The sequence below is a fragment of the Emydura macquarii genome, unplaced genomic scaffold (genome assembly GCF_026122565.2).
Source record: "Emydura macquarii macquarii isolate MOO-44397 ecotype Brisbane River unplaced genomic scaffold, CSIRO-AGI_Emac_v2 contig_1477, whole genome shotgun sequence".
Classification (NCBI taxonomy): domain Eukaryota; kingdom Metazoa; phylum Chordata; order Testudines; family Chelidae; genus Emydura; species Emydura macquarii.
This window is the reverse complement of record NW_027131614.1, coordinates 13906781-13925291: the sequence shown is the minus strand read 5'-3', so window position 1 is coordinate 13925291 and position 18511 is coordinate 13906781. Positions and strand designations below refer to the sequence as shown.

The window sequence follows — 18511 nt, the reverse complement described above, 5'->3', positions numbered from 1 at the left end:
CCTGGCTGCAGAAGGGAGACGCAGCCTAGGGACCCAGGTGGAGTGCACAGGGCTACAGGACGTGTTTGGTTTCCTTGCTGCAGCCAAGGGGATGGGAGATCAGCAAGGAGGCTGCCTCCCTGCTGAGCTTCTTCCGTCTGGTTGCAGTGGGGGAGTGAAGGAAGGGGGGGCTGTTGGCGGAGCAGCCAGGACACATCATGCTTGAGGAGGAGTAGGACTCTAAAAATCAGTGCCTTCTGGTTTGGCCTGCACTTAGCAGGCCACCCACCGTGACTTAGCTTCCAGGCCACGTGCTTCAGTGTGTAGTGACAGTCACTCATCTACACTAGTGCTTTGCCTGGGAATCTGTGACATACCGTGAGTAATTTGTAGGTGTCAAATAGTGAATATAAAAATGAGCACAGTAGCATCAAAATGTTTACTTTAAATAGGTAGTGATTTGTAGTCCTTAATGGTGTATACTTCAATACATTTTATATGAGTTGATAGACTAGTGGCCCTTCAGGGTTGTAAAAATTATATTTGTGGCCCTCGAACCAAAAAGGCTGGGAACCACTGTTCTGATGGGACTCTTCCAGGCACTTCAGACAGATTGTGTGGGGATTGCTCCTAGGCATGGGATTTTTACAAGCCCTGTACAGTTTAAATCCAGAAGACCATGGCATGCCCTAGTCCCGGGGAAAAGAGGAGAGGGGAGGTGACCCTGATAAACAGGGTCCTAACTATTCTATTTTCCTATACTAATCTATAACACAAATTGTAACACTAATATTCTTAACTATTTACAGGTAGAAAATTAGAAATCTACTGGGGAAGCGCTTGCCGAAGCAAGAGAAAAAACAATGTTCCAACAACTGTCACAGACAGTAAGAAGGCACTGAAGAGGCAAGGGGTTGGCAGGGCACTATATATGGTGCCATGAGGGAGTGAGACTCCAGGGGCACCAGAGCCAACCCGACGGATACCAATAAGGGAAAAATCTTCTGGCGACCACGCGTGTGGCGCACACACACGTACTTGGAATTGACATAAGCAAGCACTCAAAGAAGAACAATAATTTCAAATAAGTAACTACAGATAAATTTTCCATTGTTAATTAATCAGTATTAAATACAAAAATGTTTTGATAAATTTACTTTTTTTCCTAATTTATCCAGCCCATTTAAGATTATTAATCCAATAAAGCTATTTCAAAACGCTGTTTTGTGCATTTTTAATTGATTTCCAATTTTCATCCAAATGGAGCTTGACACAAATCACAAGTAGAAAAATTAAACTTCTATTAAATAACATCATTCACCACTTTCTAATGTAACAAAATGTAAAAATTAAGACTGAATAACTGTAGGTTAAGCTCCATAATTGCTTAGATAAATGTAAATAGATACAGTGTATCCTCTTTGTTAACAAAAAGTAGTACCAAGTTATACCAACCATTAGAATCAACCTTTCTTTAGGAAAATAAATAAAAAATACAAATGCAAAAAAAAGTTAAAAGTGACTATTTAAATCAAGGTTTCCTGCTTGCCAATTGTTCTCTATGCGTTTGTATATGTATGTGATACCTCCTGTATGTGTTACCTATTTGCTGTATCATTTCTACCTACTGCATCTGAGGAAGTGAGCTGAGGCTCACGAAAGCTTATGTCTGCTGAAATTAAATTTGTTAGTCTTTAAAGTGCCACAGAACTCTCGTGTTTTTTTTTTTTTAATTAAAAATCAGTTATTTAAATGACTTTTTAGTAGACAAGCCTTTACTGTGCCCTGTACATCTCATGTGGACAAGGTGGATTGATTTAAATCAAAGCAATTTAAATTCACTAAATCATCCTATCCTGTCCATGAGAGCATAGGGGGCATAGTAAGGGCTTGTCTACTCAAAAAAGTTGAACTGGTACAACCTGAATCTGCTTTTACATAGATATTGATAAACTGGTGCAAAAAGGTCATGTGCACACTTTTATATAGAAACAAGTCTTGTTTCAGTTTAGTGAAACATGTTCCTAACTGATTTAAATTAAGCTGAAGTAAGCCATTCTTATACCAAAATAAGTGTACCAGATAGTTTGTGTCTACATATTAGTAGGTCTGTGTAGCTATGCGCTGGGATAACTCTATAGTCTAACGGCTAATCTACATTTGAAACACTACAGTGTAGACATTCACTACAGTGAAAGGAGGGGTTCTCCCATTGCTGTAGTTAATCCACCTCTCCAAGAGGCAGTAGTGAGGTTGATGGAAGAATTCTTTCATCGACCTAGCACTGTCTATACTGGAGGTTAGGCTGGCTCACCTACATCACTTAGGGGTGTGGATATTTCACATCCCCATGTGATGTAGCTTTTGAGTGTGCACATGGCCTATAACAAAGGAAGGATTTTCCCCATGAGTGTTAAGAACACTACCTTCACAAACAAAGTTAGCTATGTTGACAGAAGCATTCTTCCCTCAACACAGCTGCCTCTACACTGGGAGTTAAGTTGATAGAACTCTGTGTGACACACTGTCTGTAAACACCACTGCAAAGAACTCCATATTCACCAATGTCATGTAATTACGATATGTTCTCTACAAGGTATGCCTTGTGTGGTATTATTTTAAAGGTCTTGATCTGCTAAACATTAATATCCTGTTGGACTGTACTTGCTACCATAGTATATGAAGTTATAAAAAATTGCTGAAAATGCTATTAAAACAGGTTGCAAGGTGGGAAAATCCCACAAACAGCCTTTCAGGCACAACAATGGAGTGGCCAGACAATGTTGATGGCTCTCTCTCACCCATTCAAGGATAGATTCCACTAACAGGGATTGTTTACAGTGCAACTTCACCAAGAAATAATGTACACAATGAAATACTAACTAACCAAAGAGGACAACCAGTCACAAGCATCACTGGTCCAGTAAGCTGGAAAAGACTATAAAAGAACAGGAGTGACATCATTACTTTTCTTCACGCCCCCAAAACTAAACACCTGGAGAGACGACTGAAAGAGAAAGAACTGTGGGCTGGGGGAAGGGAGTTCCAGACAGGAAAGCAGTCTCTGTCTGTGAATTGAAAATCTGTAGTCTGCTTATACCATCTCTCATGTTGAAACATTTTTAGATTCAAATCCTGTTAGAATTTAGATTGTGTTCTTATTTTTATTATTTCTTTGGTAACTTCTTCTGATCCCTTAAGCCTACTACATATAATCACTTAAAATCTATTTTCTGTAGTTAATAAACTTGTTTTATGTTTTATTTTAACCAGTGTGGTCTTGAACTGAAGTGTCTAAAAATTTTAGCTCAGTAACAAAAACTGGTGCATGACTTCCTCACATAAAGGGGGAAGCAGACTTATCCAGCGCAACACGGTATTATCTCGGGATGCATTTCCGGGTAGTGAAGAACCTGGGATCTGTGAGGGTTGTTGGCTGTTCCCTATGGTGGGAATGTAGCACCACTAGCTGTCGTGTTGGATGACAACAGGGTCTGGAGAGACTGTGTATCATTGACAGGCGTATATTTGAAGTCAAGAGAGTAAGGAAATTTAGCAGTACCCCAGATACAAGCTGCATCAGGCTGCACGTCCATGACACTCTGTCAGTCAGGGATGTATTTTTTTCTTAGCTATGTACACCTAACTGAAGTTCAGACTAAGGCAGTGCTTTTTGCACCAGTTTAACTATATCTATTTAAATCTACACCTTAAATTACACCAGTGCAACTTTCTTATGTAGACAAGCTCTCAATCTCCTTGTCTTATTCACATTCATTTTTAAGACAAATGAAAACATAACAAGAGTGGATAAAAAATAAACTGATTCTCTTCCACTAGATGAAAATATAAAATATGATGCACTTAGACCTTCCCTTCAACAAAAGAAAGACAGAATACTATTGGGGGCGGGGGTGTAAATGCCCCTTACCTTGCTGGGTTGTTCCTTCGATGTTTCTTTTCAAGGTCCAATCCTCTGACAAGGTCCCTCAGTTTGCTGCCCCTGGACCTTTTTTCCTACAATCTCTCTTTGGTGACCTCATATACTACCAGCCCTCCTCTAACCCTCTCTCTCATTTAGTTTCTGTTTTAACTGCCCGTTTGCCCCTTTGCAGTTAACTGCCTGTGTGACCCCCCCCCTTCTGTGCAGTTTGTTTTAAACCCCATTTTGCCCCTTTGCAGTTGACTGCCCGTTTTGCCCCTTTGCAATTGACTGCCCGTGTGACCCCCCCCTTCTGTGCAGTTTCTGTTTTAAACCCCGTTTGCCCCTTTGTAGTTGACTGCCCGTGTGACTCCCCCCACCCCTTCTGTGCCTTGTAATTAACTCATTGTCTGTGAAATCTCTATGTGAGAGCATTCCCTCCTGTAGTTAACTGCTTCTGCCTCTGTGCTTTTCAGTTAAGTCTGTGTAACCTGTTTCCTACAAGCAACTAGTCCTGTAGTTAATTGCTTCTGCCTCTGTGCTTTTCAGTTAAGTCTGTGTAACACCTTTCTGTTTCCTACAAGCTACTAGTTGTCTGTGTAGCATAGTGGTAAGTGTCCCTGTCTACCATGTGGAAGACCAGGGTTTGATTCCTTGTCTGGTTAATATAAGTGTGTAGCATAGTGGTAAGTGTCCCTAGTCTACCATGTGGAAGACCAGGGTTTGATTCCTGGTCAAGGAACCACTGTCTGGTTAATCTTTGTAGTTAGTTGCCTGTTTAATACTTTCTTATATCAGTTTGTTTTGTGCTTAATTGTTTTTATGTCCTTTTATAACTAGTTAAACATATTACCATAATTAACTCATTTAAATTGATTAATTATTGACTCTGGGGGATCTTTTACATCTTTCCCTCCTCCTTCAACCCAGACCCACATTTCTCTTGGGTGTACCAACACAAACACCATAAAACTAAAAAAAGAGCTCATCTTTCCCCCAAAGCTTTCTCCTCTTCTCCTTTCTTTCATCATAGTTACCACCACAACTATCTCTCTTTCTATCTTATAGACATGAAAGCTTGGTGTCATTTTCAATCCTTCTTTCCCCCCAAATACTGCCAATTCCTTTCCAATATTTTAAAAATTCACCCCTTCCTCTCCATTTGTATGACAAGATGTTAACCCATGCTCTAGCAATTTCCTGTATTAAACTCCATACCATAAACTCCTCCTTGCTGGTTTCTCACATGCACATCTCTCCTTCCTCCAATTTATTCACAATGCAACTGCCAAGATTATCATTCTACTATACTAATCCAACATGTTTCCCTACCTCCACCTGATTCCTTACATTGGCTTACTTCTTTTGCATCAAGCTCCATGTCTATGCTCCAATTACCAAGCAATCCATAACTTCATTGTACCTTTTCTCAGCTATCAACTCTTTCTACATTCCCCCACACACCCTCTCCAGTCTCTAAGTCTGTTTACACACCTATTCCGATCATTTCCTTTGCCAACTGTTGATTTATTGCTCTCTTCTATGATGCCCCTATACTTAGAGCAGCCTCCCCCTTTATAGATACCCAACTCCTACTCTCCTCAAAACCTTCTAAAGCCCCATCTATTCTATACATTTTCCTGGCTATAATGCACAATTCTGCTTTTTGTACTGTATTATATTATACTATAACTATTCTGACTTTACACTGAATTCTTCAGAGCAAGGGACCTATTTGGCATAATTCACCTATTGGATAGAATCCATATATACTAACAGCTTTCCATAACTAACCAGCACAGATTTTAGCGATTGAGTTTCCAACATTTTTAAAAGATCTTTGATAAAGAAAAAGGATAATCAGGCTATGAAGCAAGTGCCTGATGGGTCTATTACATCAGCTCAAGGATATGGTGATGTAAGTAGTAATACTACTGCAATGTAACTAAGTGGACTAGATTTCAAGTCACAGAGTCTAGGCTTTCAAACAAAGTGCCACTTGATCAAAAACCTTTTACAAAATTTGTATCCGCATCTGATCTGCAAATTGATCTGCGGATATCCAAAAATTTGCAGGACTTTAGATACAAAATATTGATCCGCAACCATCTGCGATCTGCAAAAATGGTCCACGGATGTGTATATAATACAGATATCTGTGGATGTGCAGGACTCTGTTAGTCATAATGTCAGGATAATAAATGTGTACTGTTTAGAGTATAATCAAGGAGTAAGATTCCTCCCCACAGACAATGAAGTGAAATGTTAATATATAGGTTTCTTTCTGCCATAAATTAAGAACAGTACAGCATGCTTAAAAGAATACCAGCAGTAAAAAATGAACTTACCATTTGTTAGCCTATCAAAAAGAAAGATATCAAAATTCCATTTTCCAACTTTCTCCAGCATACACTGAAAGTAAATAAAAACATTTGTATTGTAACATTTAATTCAGTATGTTATTAACATAAATCATAGGCCACAGAAAACTATTTCTTTATGACCTAGCTACAGATTTCAACATCTTTTATTGAAAACAGATTAAAGGGACACAATTTATAAACCACATTTCTGTCTGAAAGTTTTCTAGCTAATATTGTTGCAAACTATATAACACTTGTAAATGTTACAAATAAAATCACTATAACTGAAAAATTAGACATCTTTTTGACAGCACTGGGCAGTCAACTTTACTCTTTCCCCTTTTAGTCAAACAAGGAAGAGAAAAATATTTTAAAAGAAGAGGGGGTCAACAAGATTGATACTTCAGTATATATATAGATAGATAGATACTTCAGTATATATCAGATATATACTTCAGTATATATTGATACTTCAGAATATATGGATATTCAGTATATATCTGAGCCAAGATTTATAACCCAGAGTTTTCCTGTCCCTCCCAAAACAAAACTGAAGTGAATTCTAGAATGAATCCTGAAACAGAGAACTTAAGCTCATTTCACTTACAATATGCAAATATGCTTTTATTTCGTAGCCAGTTTCACATTGCATTAGAATTACTGCTTTATTTTTTTAAGATGACTACATAAAATAAATACTATTGGTGTTTAAAAGGGCTTGACAAAAGGAGCAATCTGACTGATTTGGTTCCAATATGTCCAGAAGTAGGACAACAAAGTTGCACTGCAGAATTTATTAGCCACAAAATGTTCTCCAAATAATTACTCTCAGAGGCAAAAAGCCCCCATTAAAGTAGCAGACAAAAAACAAAAATCTAAGATATTTTGTTTAAATGGTTATTTTATCACCAGTAACATTTTTGTTTTTAACTTCAGAAAAAAGTCAATAGGAATACACTGCATTAAGAATGAAAGAATACATAAAAAGAATTTCCTTTCGCCTCATTAGGTTAAGAGACTGTATATATAACAGAGATACACTGTATGCAGAGATGTACATCTAGTTTGTTTCACAAATGCATGTGTCTGGAACGCCATACCTGGCAAAAGACACTATTACGTTTAGCCACCTCCAGTGTTCATTCAAATTACACTTGGTACCTACCATCTGCTGCTTTCATAAACAGAAAATCAATAGATGTCATTCTCAAAAATTAAATGCCTCAGAAGATATGGATATTTAAATAACTAGCATCTCCCAGCATAGCCAACTGGGTTGTTCTTCCTTACTGTCTATGAGTCATCTCTCATACTGTTCCTTTTTGGGGTTTTTTGTTTGTTTTGTTTTACAGGCTAAATTGAATAATCCTGAAGCAAAATTATTTGGAGTCTTTTGGGGGGGGAAGGGCAAGACGGAGTTGGGGTTTTTTTTTTTTTTTTTGCACACAATACAAACTCAGTATAAGCTCACGTTTACTTTCATATATCTGTTCATATACTGTTACAATATAGTAGATATTTGTATGGTTATATAGCATTCAAATTTTTCTAAAAAAAATCTTGAACAATTTTTAAAAACACACCTTTGCTTGTCCATTATAATCATCATCTAAAATGTTTGAGGAATTGGGAACTGTAATACCACGGAAGAAACGAGAAGATCTCAAGTACCGCTGGAAACTAAGTAATCGTCGGATATTCCTTGCAGACACAGATACTTCAATTTCAGAATTTGCTAGAAAATAGAAGAAAATAAAGTCTCTCTTAAAATAGTTGAGAAAAATCTGTGCAAAAAATAAATATTGCAATTCCTTTATTTCACCAGTGTTCAGTAGTAGATGAAGTAAAAGTTATGTCTAGAATAGCTACATCCTCATCACTAAGTAGTCCCTGAGGTATGTTTCAGAACAAATATTTCCTATTTAAGCTTGCTGTAAAGAGCAATTGATCTATAAACTGTATCCTGGTCATCTGTCCTTTAACTAAAAATACAATGTATTCTAAGGAACACTAAAGAATAACCACATGTTGCACCAGCACTGTCAGCTAGACTGCAGACCCATTGAAAATGAATTACGGAGAAAACAGTGCTGCAAATGACAGTGTTTTCCAAAAATAACAAGTGCAAATATGTAATGACTTCAACCAACCAATTATAAGATACTTACTTACATACTAGGAACTGAAATATTTCAATAGCGATGTAGTGGAATATGAAATGACATATTATATAAAGAAGCCATAAGTGTCCAAAAATAACCTAATACCAGAACCAAAGCCATGAGACTTTCTTACTCTAAAATTAGGAATTGTGTTAATTTTTCAAAAGCACCTGTGACTTGGGTACTTTTGAAAAATGTTACCCAGAACACTTAATTTTTCAAAAAAAGCACCCTAATTTCTACTTATTATTGTCATGTACTATGTTCATATTTTCACTGAAAACCTTACCAAAACACAGTGAAACCAGTTCAGAGACGATTTTTAGTTTGTCTTCAGAAAATAACAAAAAATACCCCAAAGTATTCTACTCCACCTTTATTAGATCACTTTTAGTAACACAACTGATTTTTGCCATCCTTAAGACAAGTTATATTGTGTAACATACCAACAGGTGATATCAGGTGGCTTATTTCTGGAACTTTGAGATCAAAGTATGGCTTAAGTTTTCTAAAATTATTTAGATATTTTCATCCTTGAACCTTTAAGGTCAATTCTGCCTTTGGTTTATTTTGTACAATATCTCTAACAAGCAGCTTCATTTATTTTAAAAAAGTTGACTGTTCTTATACTCAAAGTGTCTGAATTTTCTGAGAGAAGTGATCAGTAAAATCATTACAATACATGTTTAAGCAGGTCGGGGTTAATACGCCCATTCCCAAAATACATAAGCTTGAAAGCAGCAAGTACCAAAATTTACAGTCTATACCCTTGTTCTTTCCAAAGGGTGGAGAGATTAATTTCAGAAACCATTGATACAATACAGTTCAATATTTTTGTTCTTAAAATCAAACATTCTAACAATATTTTGTAACTGAAGTTAGAAGTTGTCCCTTAAAAAAGTCAACTTTATTAATCTTCTAAAGCCCAAGAAAGTTACGAAGATCATATACAATCCTGTTTAGTTTTATTCATCGAATAAGTTATCATGACTTTGAAACTCAATACATGATCTTGGTAAATATTTTTTAAGATGAAAACAATATTAAGAATTTTAAATTACAGAAAAGCTACACATTTCCAGAACAGAAACATGATCTCAGTGAAACATGTCTTTCAATCCTCTCCCTTTGGCTTCCCTTTTTAAAAAAGGGATTTATCACTTTAGACATATTTTGCTGAGACTCTTTTCACCTCTTAAAGTTGTCATGATGCAGAGGACAGTGAGCAGACCAACAGATATTCAGAACCTAACATTCTTTTTACCTTACATTCTAGAACAGAGATTTTTAAAGACATGCAGGGAAAAAATATAACTGAGCTGTGTTGTTTCTTTTGATTATGAAGGCTTTAAAAGTGATGCATACTGGTTTTTTTGAACTACAGCTTTTTCTTGATTTTCTTTTACTTTTTTAAAATTACACTGTTTAAGAACATAGGAATTACCGTACTGAATGAGAGCAGTCATCTATCAAGTACAGTACCGTGTGTCTAAGCCTATGTCTACACTTGCCGCCAAATTCAGCGGCAGTCGACGGGAGATATGCAAGCTACGTAGAGCTGGGAAATGCACTCCCGTTGACGCAGCGTTACTACACCTGGCGAAGGTGGATTAATAGTGTCTATTTCTGGGTCGATTGAGCAGGTCTCCACTTCTGCTCAATAAATTGATCTGATGGCGACGAATTTGCCGCCGTCAGTCTAGACATAGCCTTACTGTACCAGGTGTTTCAGAGGAAAGCACAAGAAACCTCCAGATAGACAGATTATTCCATAATTGGGCACAGTGAAAGCTTCTTCCTTATCACCTACATTCTAAACCTTGTTAATTTTATGTTTCAGCAGTCTGGTTCCACTTTGAATAAGGGGAAGCCCATGGCTTTTGTATCGGATCTCCCCTCTCCAAAACGTTGCCCAATATCTTTCCTCTTTACATCATCTTACCAATGCACTTAGGCCTGCTATACACAAAAAAATTATGTTTGAACAGTTGCCAAAAATCATGATAACAGACAACATTGAAGGTTTAAGGACATTCAATATTGCATCAAGTAACTGTGATTAAACTTCCAAAGTTGACAAACTTCTTCTAACATGGTAAAATTTTGTAGTACAGACTAGGACCAAGACACTCAAATTCCTCAAAGCTGCTCCTGAACATGGAACTGGAAAAATTTCAGATAGCTACCATAGAATCTTAAACCTAAATCTTTTTTTCCCCAATAATTTCAATTTAGACTCCTGGACCTCCTCTCTACATCTCCCAAAGTCACTAAATATTGAAACTAGACATTTTGCTGCCCAGGACTCATCAAAAGGGACGTCCAACATCTTCATATCCAGTAGGCAAGTCATAAGTTGGTTCTCTCACTACATATCAATCTATCAATATTTTTATTAATCAAATTTCATGTCATCACTTTTTGTGTCTCAGACCTGTAACCTATCTTTTGGAGCAACCTCAGTGCATGAGGAATAAGTCTCCTCTGCTATTACTGGAAGGTAGCTTCCAGATAAGGGAAATTTTCCTCTCCTTCCTGGTCTGCTTCCCATCATAACACCAATTCTCCAACTTTTACTTGACTGTGAGATACACTGACTGTCTTAAAAGTACTCAAATTCAAATACAAAATCCAGGAATTTCAGGATAGTCTTTGATAAAAGAATACACAATATGAATCAAATCTCTTATAGTAATACAAACATTATTCCTAATCAACATACAGTTTTGGCTATAGAATTTATAGTAAACGAAGGCACTTGTCATGCCACAAACCAGTGGGACTATCTGTAAAAGGAAATGAGATATTACCGTTTAAATTCTATGTAACTTGATTCATTTAAAGATAGCACAGCAGATATGGGTCTTTGGGGGTATGTCTACACTGCATTGTAAACCCAGGTCTGTGGACTCTGTTTGCAAGCCTGTGCTTGGGAATTCACACTGCATTGTAAGCCTGGGCTGGCCCCAGGTCTCACAGAGGTGCGAACACATCCATGCTACACTACTTAGATCCTGATGCAGGTATGCGGCTTGACCTGCATCCACACTGCAAAATGATAGGGTTTGGACCCAAGTCACAGCAGAACTCATGCTCTGACCCACCCTCCTAAGATCTGGGTTCTGAGTGTGTGCTGACTCAAGTCAGACTGATTTGTCTGTGGCCAGAACAGGGACATGGGTTCAAACCTGAATCAAATCCCAGGCTTAGTGTGCAGTGCAGACAAACCCCAAGAGGGACTTAAAATGAGGGCAAACTAGGGATCTTCTGGATGTACTCAAAGAGGTTGTACAATGCCTGGGAGGCTGCATTGTGGAAACGCATGAGATGATTATGTGAAAAATCTGGGAAAATGGTAGATGAGGTTGGGAACGATGCTGAAGTGGAGATGATAGGGGCAATACGATGCTTAGCAAGGATGCATAAGGGAGGGGCAGAATTTCAGAGTTTTGAGGGTGATGAAAAGAAGCTTAAATTTAATACAATATTGGATGTGATGCCAAAAGGAGGAATTCAAGGAGGGGAGTTACACGATCAAACCAGCAGATAAGGAACAGCAGTTTAAAGAGCAGCATTTTGTATGCACTGAATGGGAGCACTGCATATGCCTGGGAAGCCACAGAGGAGGATGCAGCATTAATCAAGACACGTATAAGGCACTGAATGAGTGATTTAGGTGTTTGAATGGAGGGAAAAGAATGGGTCTTGGAGATGTGGAACAGAAAAAGGCTACAGGATTTGGAAATAGCCTGGATGTGTAGAGCAAGGGAGAGGAAAGAGTCAGAAATTACTCCCAGGTTGTGAACCTTTGTTCCATATACTGGTGAAGTTGCCAGTGTATCATTTTTCTTCTTCCCTACGTAGGTCTCCCCCTCACAGTTACTTTTATTAAAGAAATCTTCTATCCACGATTGATGTGTTCCTAATTTAAGATTGTTTTCTGTTTGTTGTTTTCTTTGAGACACTCAAAACTTCATGTACTTTTATTTCATACACATCTTAAGAAGTGAGAGCAATATTGATAAGGGAAAAAGACATCTTCCAAAAATATTGCTCTGTTCAATGAAGCTCAATATTTTAGCGCGCACGTGCACACACAGTTTTGTTATCTTAAGGAAAGAAAAACTTAAGTTCGGAGATGATGGCTTTCACCTCATAGTTCCAAGATGCTTATATTACTCATTCCACACCCTTTTGTTAAACAGAATTATCTATATTAGATGGTGCAAAGATCTAGAGGAAAGTCAGCATTTTTGGATTCTGGACATATGTTCACAAATTTCTCTTTGTAGGAACAACAAAATATACTTTTTTTCCCTCGTTAAAATTTCAACTATTGAATATGAAGGGATACATTAGACAACATATTCAGACCAAAGCATCTGCATAATCACAATTTAATGTATTCAGTACACAATATCCAGGTCTTCAGTTGCAGCATTTTTAAATATTAGTATTTTTGGGGGTGCATTTCTTTAAACTCCTTTATGACTGCATTAGAAAACTTGTCAAACAGTGTTTTACACTAAGAAATAAGTTTTTACAAATATTGAACCTGGTGGTCTTTAAAGTAAAAAGCTTATCCAACAGTCAGATATATTGCTTCACAGCCCTCAGATGTCAAATACTGACCACACAAGGAAACCAAGAAGATTATCTTAAATTTTTTGTGTCCTATTTACCTCTTGCTCAGGGAACCAAGAACACAGGAATTGAACATCTTTCAGTCTTCAAGATATTTTAAAGTAACTTTACATTCTAGTTTGTTACTGACATTGTGCTGCTCGATGAAACCCAGATACTTTTGGGATCTATTTATTTATACAGGCTCCTATATCTCCACCCACCACCGTAACAAAATTAGAGGTGCTTTTATGGACCGTGGGAGGGAAGAAGCTAACTCCATATCTAAAGTTATGTTATTTTGATATTACCACTAAGTATTAACAGCCTGTGAGCATATGTAATTCCGTGGGCAAGTTAATGATAGGTAAGAGAGATGTCAGTTGATTCATAAAAATCTACCAAACTGTAAATTCAGTGATGTCACCTTCTGTGGTATGCCAGCAGGGTTTGCTGCCCTTCTCCAGGTCCACCAGTTGGTGGAACTGATAATGCAATGTTGTTGGAAATGGGTCGAGTTGGGTATCAAAAGCCTTTTCTCCCATGAACGCAATGTACCAAACACGACAAACCTAGGACAATTATGCAGATAGATATTGGAGAAAATGTTTAATAATAATCTTTTTTAATTATATTTTAACACAGGTATGTCAAACATGCAGATCCCACAAAGTTAAATTGTGGTCCTCGAGTGACACTACTGGGTTAGCAGTTAATGCTTAGAACATGATATCTGCGTAATTTTATTTTTTTTTTTTTGGTATGTGTGTGTTACAAATTACTATAAATGAAAGGAGTGCTTCAAGCTGATTTGCCACCATCGGCAAAAAAAAACAAAAAAAACCACCAATGGAACTGATTATCAGCTTTGTTTATTATGCCAAGAGTTGTAATGAGGCAATGATTAAGATGTCAGCATCCAGCCAGAAATTAGTGGAATCCATCTGCTAATGGTGCGAACATAGTTGCATATAACATGCATAAATTACTTTGGATTATAATTTTTACAAAATCCTTGTTTTTACTTGGTCTTGATCATTTTTAGGCATCAATGGGGAGACAAAGACAGTACCAACTAGTAGCTGAGTTTTTGGAGAATACCACCATGGAGGAGCTGGTTAAACACAATGCCCAGTGGCACTTTACATGCTATAAGAAGTGCACCCATAAACTAAATTTGGCAAGGCTGGACAGGAAATACATGACCAACAGGAAAAAGTTGAAGATGCTGGAACAAGAGCCAGTTGGGGGAGAGACTCGCCTTATCTTATGTCCCATGAACAGGTATTTCGAGAAGAACACCTGCTTCTTCTGTGGTAAGTCGGAAGCCTGAAAACATCCATTAAGCACAGTTTGAACGTATGAGACAAGTGAACAACTATATGAAGCAGTCACTCTGAGATAACTGCATGGAAAATCAACTGGGTGCACTGACCCAAAAGATACCCTTACATACAACATTGCATAACACATTGAGAGATGCACCAAGAATGTATGTGATGTGTTGCATTAAAAGGTAAAAGCAACAGAAATGAATACTGATTTTACTACTACAAACTGCAACTCAACTGGAGTTCATAAATTGCCTTTCAGTGACTCTAATGGACGGGAAAGCGGCAGCAATGGCAGATGCAGAGGCTTAGTACAAAGAAATATGTGGTTTGAATGGGATTGAAGAGGAACAAATGCTTAGCAGAAAGGCTTTTAAAGCACTTATTAAAGATTAACTGAAATATGGACATAGTTTTTAGCAATTCTATCCACAGAAATGAATCATATTGCATACCTTAAAAGCTGGAAAAGATAAGAAGCTATCAAAAATGGAAGAAAGTGCGCATGTCACAATGAAGAAGTACTGTCTCATACTCGCACAAAGTACAAGTTAACCACATACCTTGCAAGAAAAAAAACTCCAGTGTGTGGAAAATTGTTTGAAGAATTTTATCACCACGTATCATAATGAAGTTGCTTCTTCACATTGCTCAGCAGAGTTTCTTTCAGTTCCCATGAGAAAGTTGACACTAAAATTATCTTGCATGCCATCAATACCACACAGAGAAATGCTACTACAATCCAGATTTTTGCACAAGACACAGATGTTCTAATGCTCTTTCTGAGACACTACTGAAGACATCTGCAAGATTCTGTTTTTGTGCTTGCTGCTGGGAACAGAATCGCTGTTTATCCCTCAGAGATGTGTTCCTGTCACTGGGACCATTAGTCACCATACTGCCAGATTTCCATGCTGTCTTAGGACGTGAAATTACTGGAAGGTCGGCTAGAAAGATCAAAATCATCTTACTGGAAGATATTTTATTCAACCTCCAAAGACTCTCTCCATACTCTGACGGTGCTCTGAATGTCTGACACAGTCACTGATGAAGTCAAATTCACTGGAGGCATTTACATGCCAAATTTACCATTTGAAGACCAACATTATGACTACTTGGTGGAGGTTTTCTAAGAAGCCATTTTTGCCAAAGGGGTTATCAAATTATCAAGCAATGGAATGGCTCTGAGATGATTTTGCAAATCCAAAACTACCCTCACCATCAGACCAGAACAGGTCTTGGAGGATGAACTGATCACACCAGTGATGTGTGAAATATCATGTGCTCCTGAATCAATATTTCAGCTAATCAAATGCTCATGTGCAAAGACCAGATGCTCACCACTGTGCAAACATTTGGACAGTAGCCCGCCTTGTAAAGGGATGTGAGACTGTGGGGTTGATGAGGATCAGTGTGACAATATGTCTGAGCAGAGGTGCCCTAGACAGAGATGATGATGATGACTTTGATTAATAAATGTTTTCAGTCCTACATGTCAAGGATAAGAAGCTGAATACGAGTCAGCAGTGTGCCTTGGTTGTCAAGAAGGCTAATAGCATATTGGGCTGCATTAGGAGGAGCACTGCCAGCAGATCAAAGGAAGTGATTATTCCTCTCTATTTGGCACTGGTAAGGCCGCATTTGGAGTACTGGGTCCAGTTTTGGGCCCCCCACTACAAAAAGGATGTGGACAAGTTGGAGAGAGTCCAGTGGAGGGCAACAAAAATGATTAGGGGGCTGGAGCACAAGACTTATGAGGAGAGGCTGGGGGAACTAGGCTTGTTTAGTCTGCAAAAGAAAAGAATGAGGGGGGATTTGATAACAGCATCTAACTACCTGGAAGGGGGTTCCAGGGAGGATAGAGTTAGGCTGTTCTCAATGGTAGTAGATGACAGAACAAAGAGCAATGGTCTCAAGTTGCAGTGGGGGAGGTGTAGGTTGGATATTAGGAAAATGTTTTTCACTAGGAGGGTGGTGAAGCACTGGAATGGGTTACCTAGGGAGGTGGTGGAATCTCCATCTTTAGAGGTTTTTAAGCTGTGGCTTGACAAAGCCCTGGCGAGGATGATTTAGCTGGTTAGTCCTGCTTTGAGCAGGGGTTGGACTAGATGACCGCCTGAGGTCCCTTCCAACTCTATGATTCTAAGACATACGTGTCTTAAAATATAATTTAAAAAACACATTGATTTTTAAGCATTTTCTTGAATATATATCTACATAATCATTCTAGATTTGTCATGTTTGATACCGTTGTGTTCATAGAAGAAAAGCCTTTTTCGACTGATACCAAACTGAGCCCATTTCTGATAACACTGTACTATCAAGATTTCCATCAATCAGAGGACCTAAAGCTGGGGACGGTAGGGGGGAAGTGAGTCCCAGCTGCTACCCCACAGAGGGTGGTATCATTGAAATTATGATTCTGTAGTTTTTCACAAAATCAAATGACATTTCCCTTACCCTTTCTATCACTAGTTTGCCTAGGAAATGAGATTTCACTACATTATGCTTCCAGAGTATAAGCTAAAATCCTAAAATGAAATGCTTAACTTGGAACCTTACAGATTGTTGTCACCAATAGAAAAAGGAACAGTTGGAATGTCCATATTTGTGGGTCAGAGTATGTAGCCCTTGAGAGTTATCTTTAAGTTTTTACAAGACCTATAAATACCTTACAGCTTCTACAGTGGGTGATCCAAAAAGGAAATCCTATCAAGGAGACTGGAAAGATATTTTTTGGTAGAAGTATTCATCTCTTAAATGTAGAATTTATACTGAATAGCAAATACTGCCCTTAACCACACCTGTGATCTCCCCACTCATTTTTTGAAAGAATGAATTGTCTACCTTCCTCACCAGCTATTATAAACTCAGGATAATACCAGAAACTTTCTAATTAACTATAATATACAGATATCGTATTTGAAAAGAGCACACAGTTTCAGAGATGAATTTCAATCTTGCTTAGAAAGCGTTTTGGAATAAAGGTAACTTTACAGTTCTAGTACCAGAATTTAAATATAAGAGTTAGAGCATTTTTACTATAGTCCACTAGATGGAGTTCTGTTATCAACATACTCCAATTACCAGTACAGTCCAGTCTGATCAAAGACATTTAGGAAATTCATTATTACCATCTTAAAACCAAACACAGTAAAAGATTAAAATATGCTTTGTTATTTAGCTCTTCCTGGAAACCCAAAATTATCTTTTTTGTTTATACTGGTGCACAAAGCACTTTTAAAAATATATGTTACATATAAACAAAATATGTACATCATATCGTTCTTTATAAGTAACATGTAAAAAGTTCCAACTAACATTATAGCTAAATAATGAAAAAATAATCCTTTATCAATATCTTTAATATTTTTAGCTGTACTGATGTGACTATAAAAAGCCCTTCATCTGGCATCCCACTTTTGATGTTCACCTTTGTTTAGAGCATAGAAACTGAAAGGTTAGAAATGTTCTCTTTTTTTAAAAAATGAACAATGCTGAAAATTGTTCTGTCACAGGTAAAGTACTAATATGACTAACACAGCCTTGTGGAGATTGATCTGGACCAGAAAGAAAAAATAAATATTTACCAACTAGTTGATTTTCCACATTTCAGTGTAAATGTTTATATAAAGGTGGTGCTGAGAGGTCCCAATCAAGCAAGGATCACTGTATTAGATGCCATCAACATATAAAAATGGTCCTCTACTCCAAAAAGCATATCAGCTAAGTATACAATAGGAAGTAACAAGATGATAAAACAGGGGTTGCATAAGGTAACAGATTCACAATATAGGGATTGTACCTCTTCAGTGTGAATTAAAACCGAATTCTCCAGTGGAAATTGACTATATACCAACCCAAAATGTGCAAGGCACTTAATACATTAACTAAGTTGGTTAAGAAAACAATAACTGAATAAAATAAGATCTCTAGATGACTATCCTTACAATAGGGATATATTCTAAGTTCTGGCTCCTCCGCCCGTTCAGTTAAAGAGACGAAGACAGACATAAAATTGAAGAAATTAAAAGCAACCTTTTTGATAATATAGCATTTTGCAACGATCCTAAGATGAAGTTAAGAAATCCTGCTTCAGCACTTTTAGTGAAACAATTCACAACACAAGAT

General features: G+C 37.5%; 1 protein-coding gene across 3 annotated transcripts in view; it reads right to left on the bottom strand.

Annotated features, from left to right (window-relative positions):
* The window catches only part of PDE7A (phosphodiesterase 7A), a 104672-nt gene that overhangs the window by 20483 nt on the left and 65678 nt on the right, over positions 1-18511 (bottom strand). For all 3 annotated transcript variants that reach the window (XM_067553853.1, XM_067553854.1, XM_067553855.1), the window contains 2 exons: positions 7848-7999; positions 6250-6313 (listed from right to left, as the gene is read on the bottom strand). In XM_067553853.1, the coding sequence (XP_067409954.1) occupies positions 6250-6313; positions 7848-7999 (216 nt within the window). The remainder of the gene's footprint in view (positions 1-6249; positions 6314-7847; positions 8000-18511) is intronic.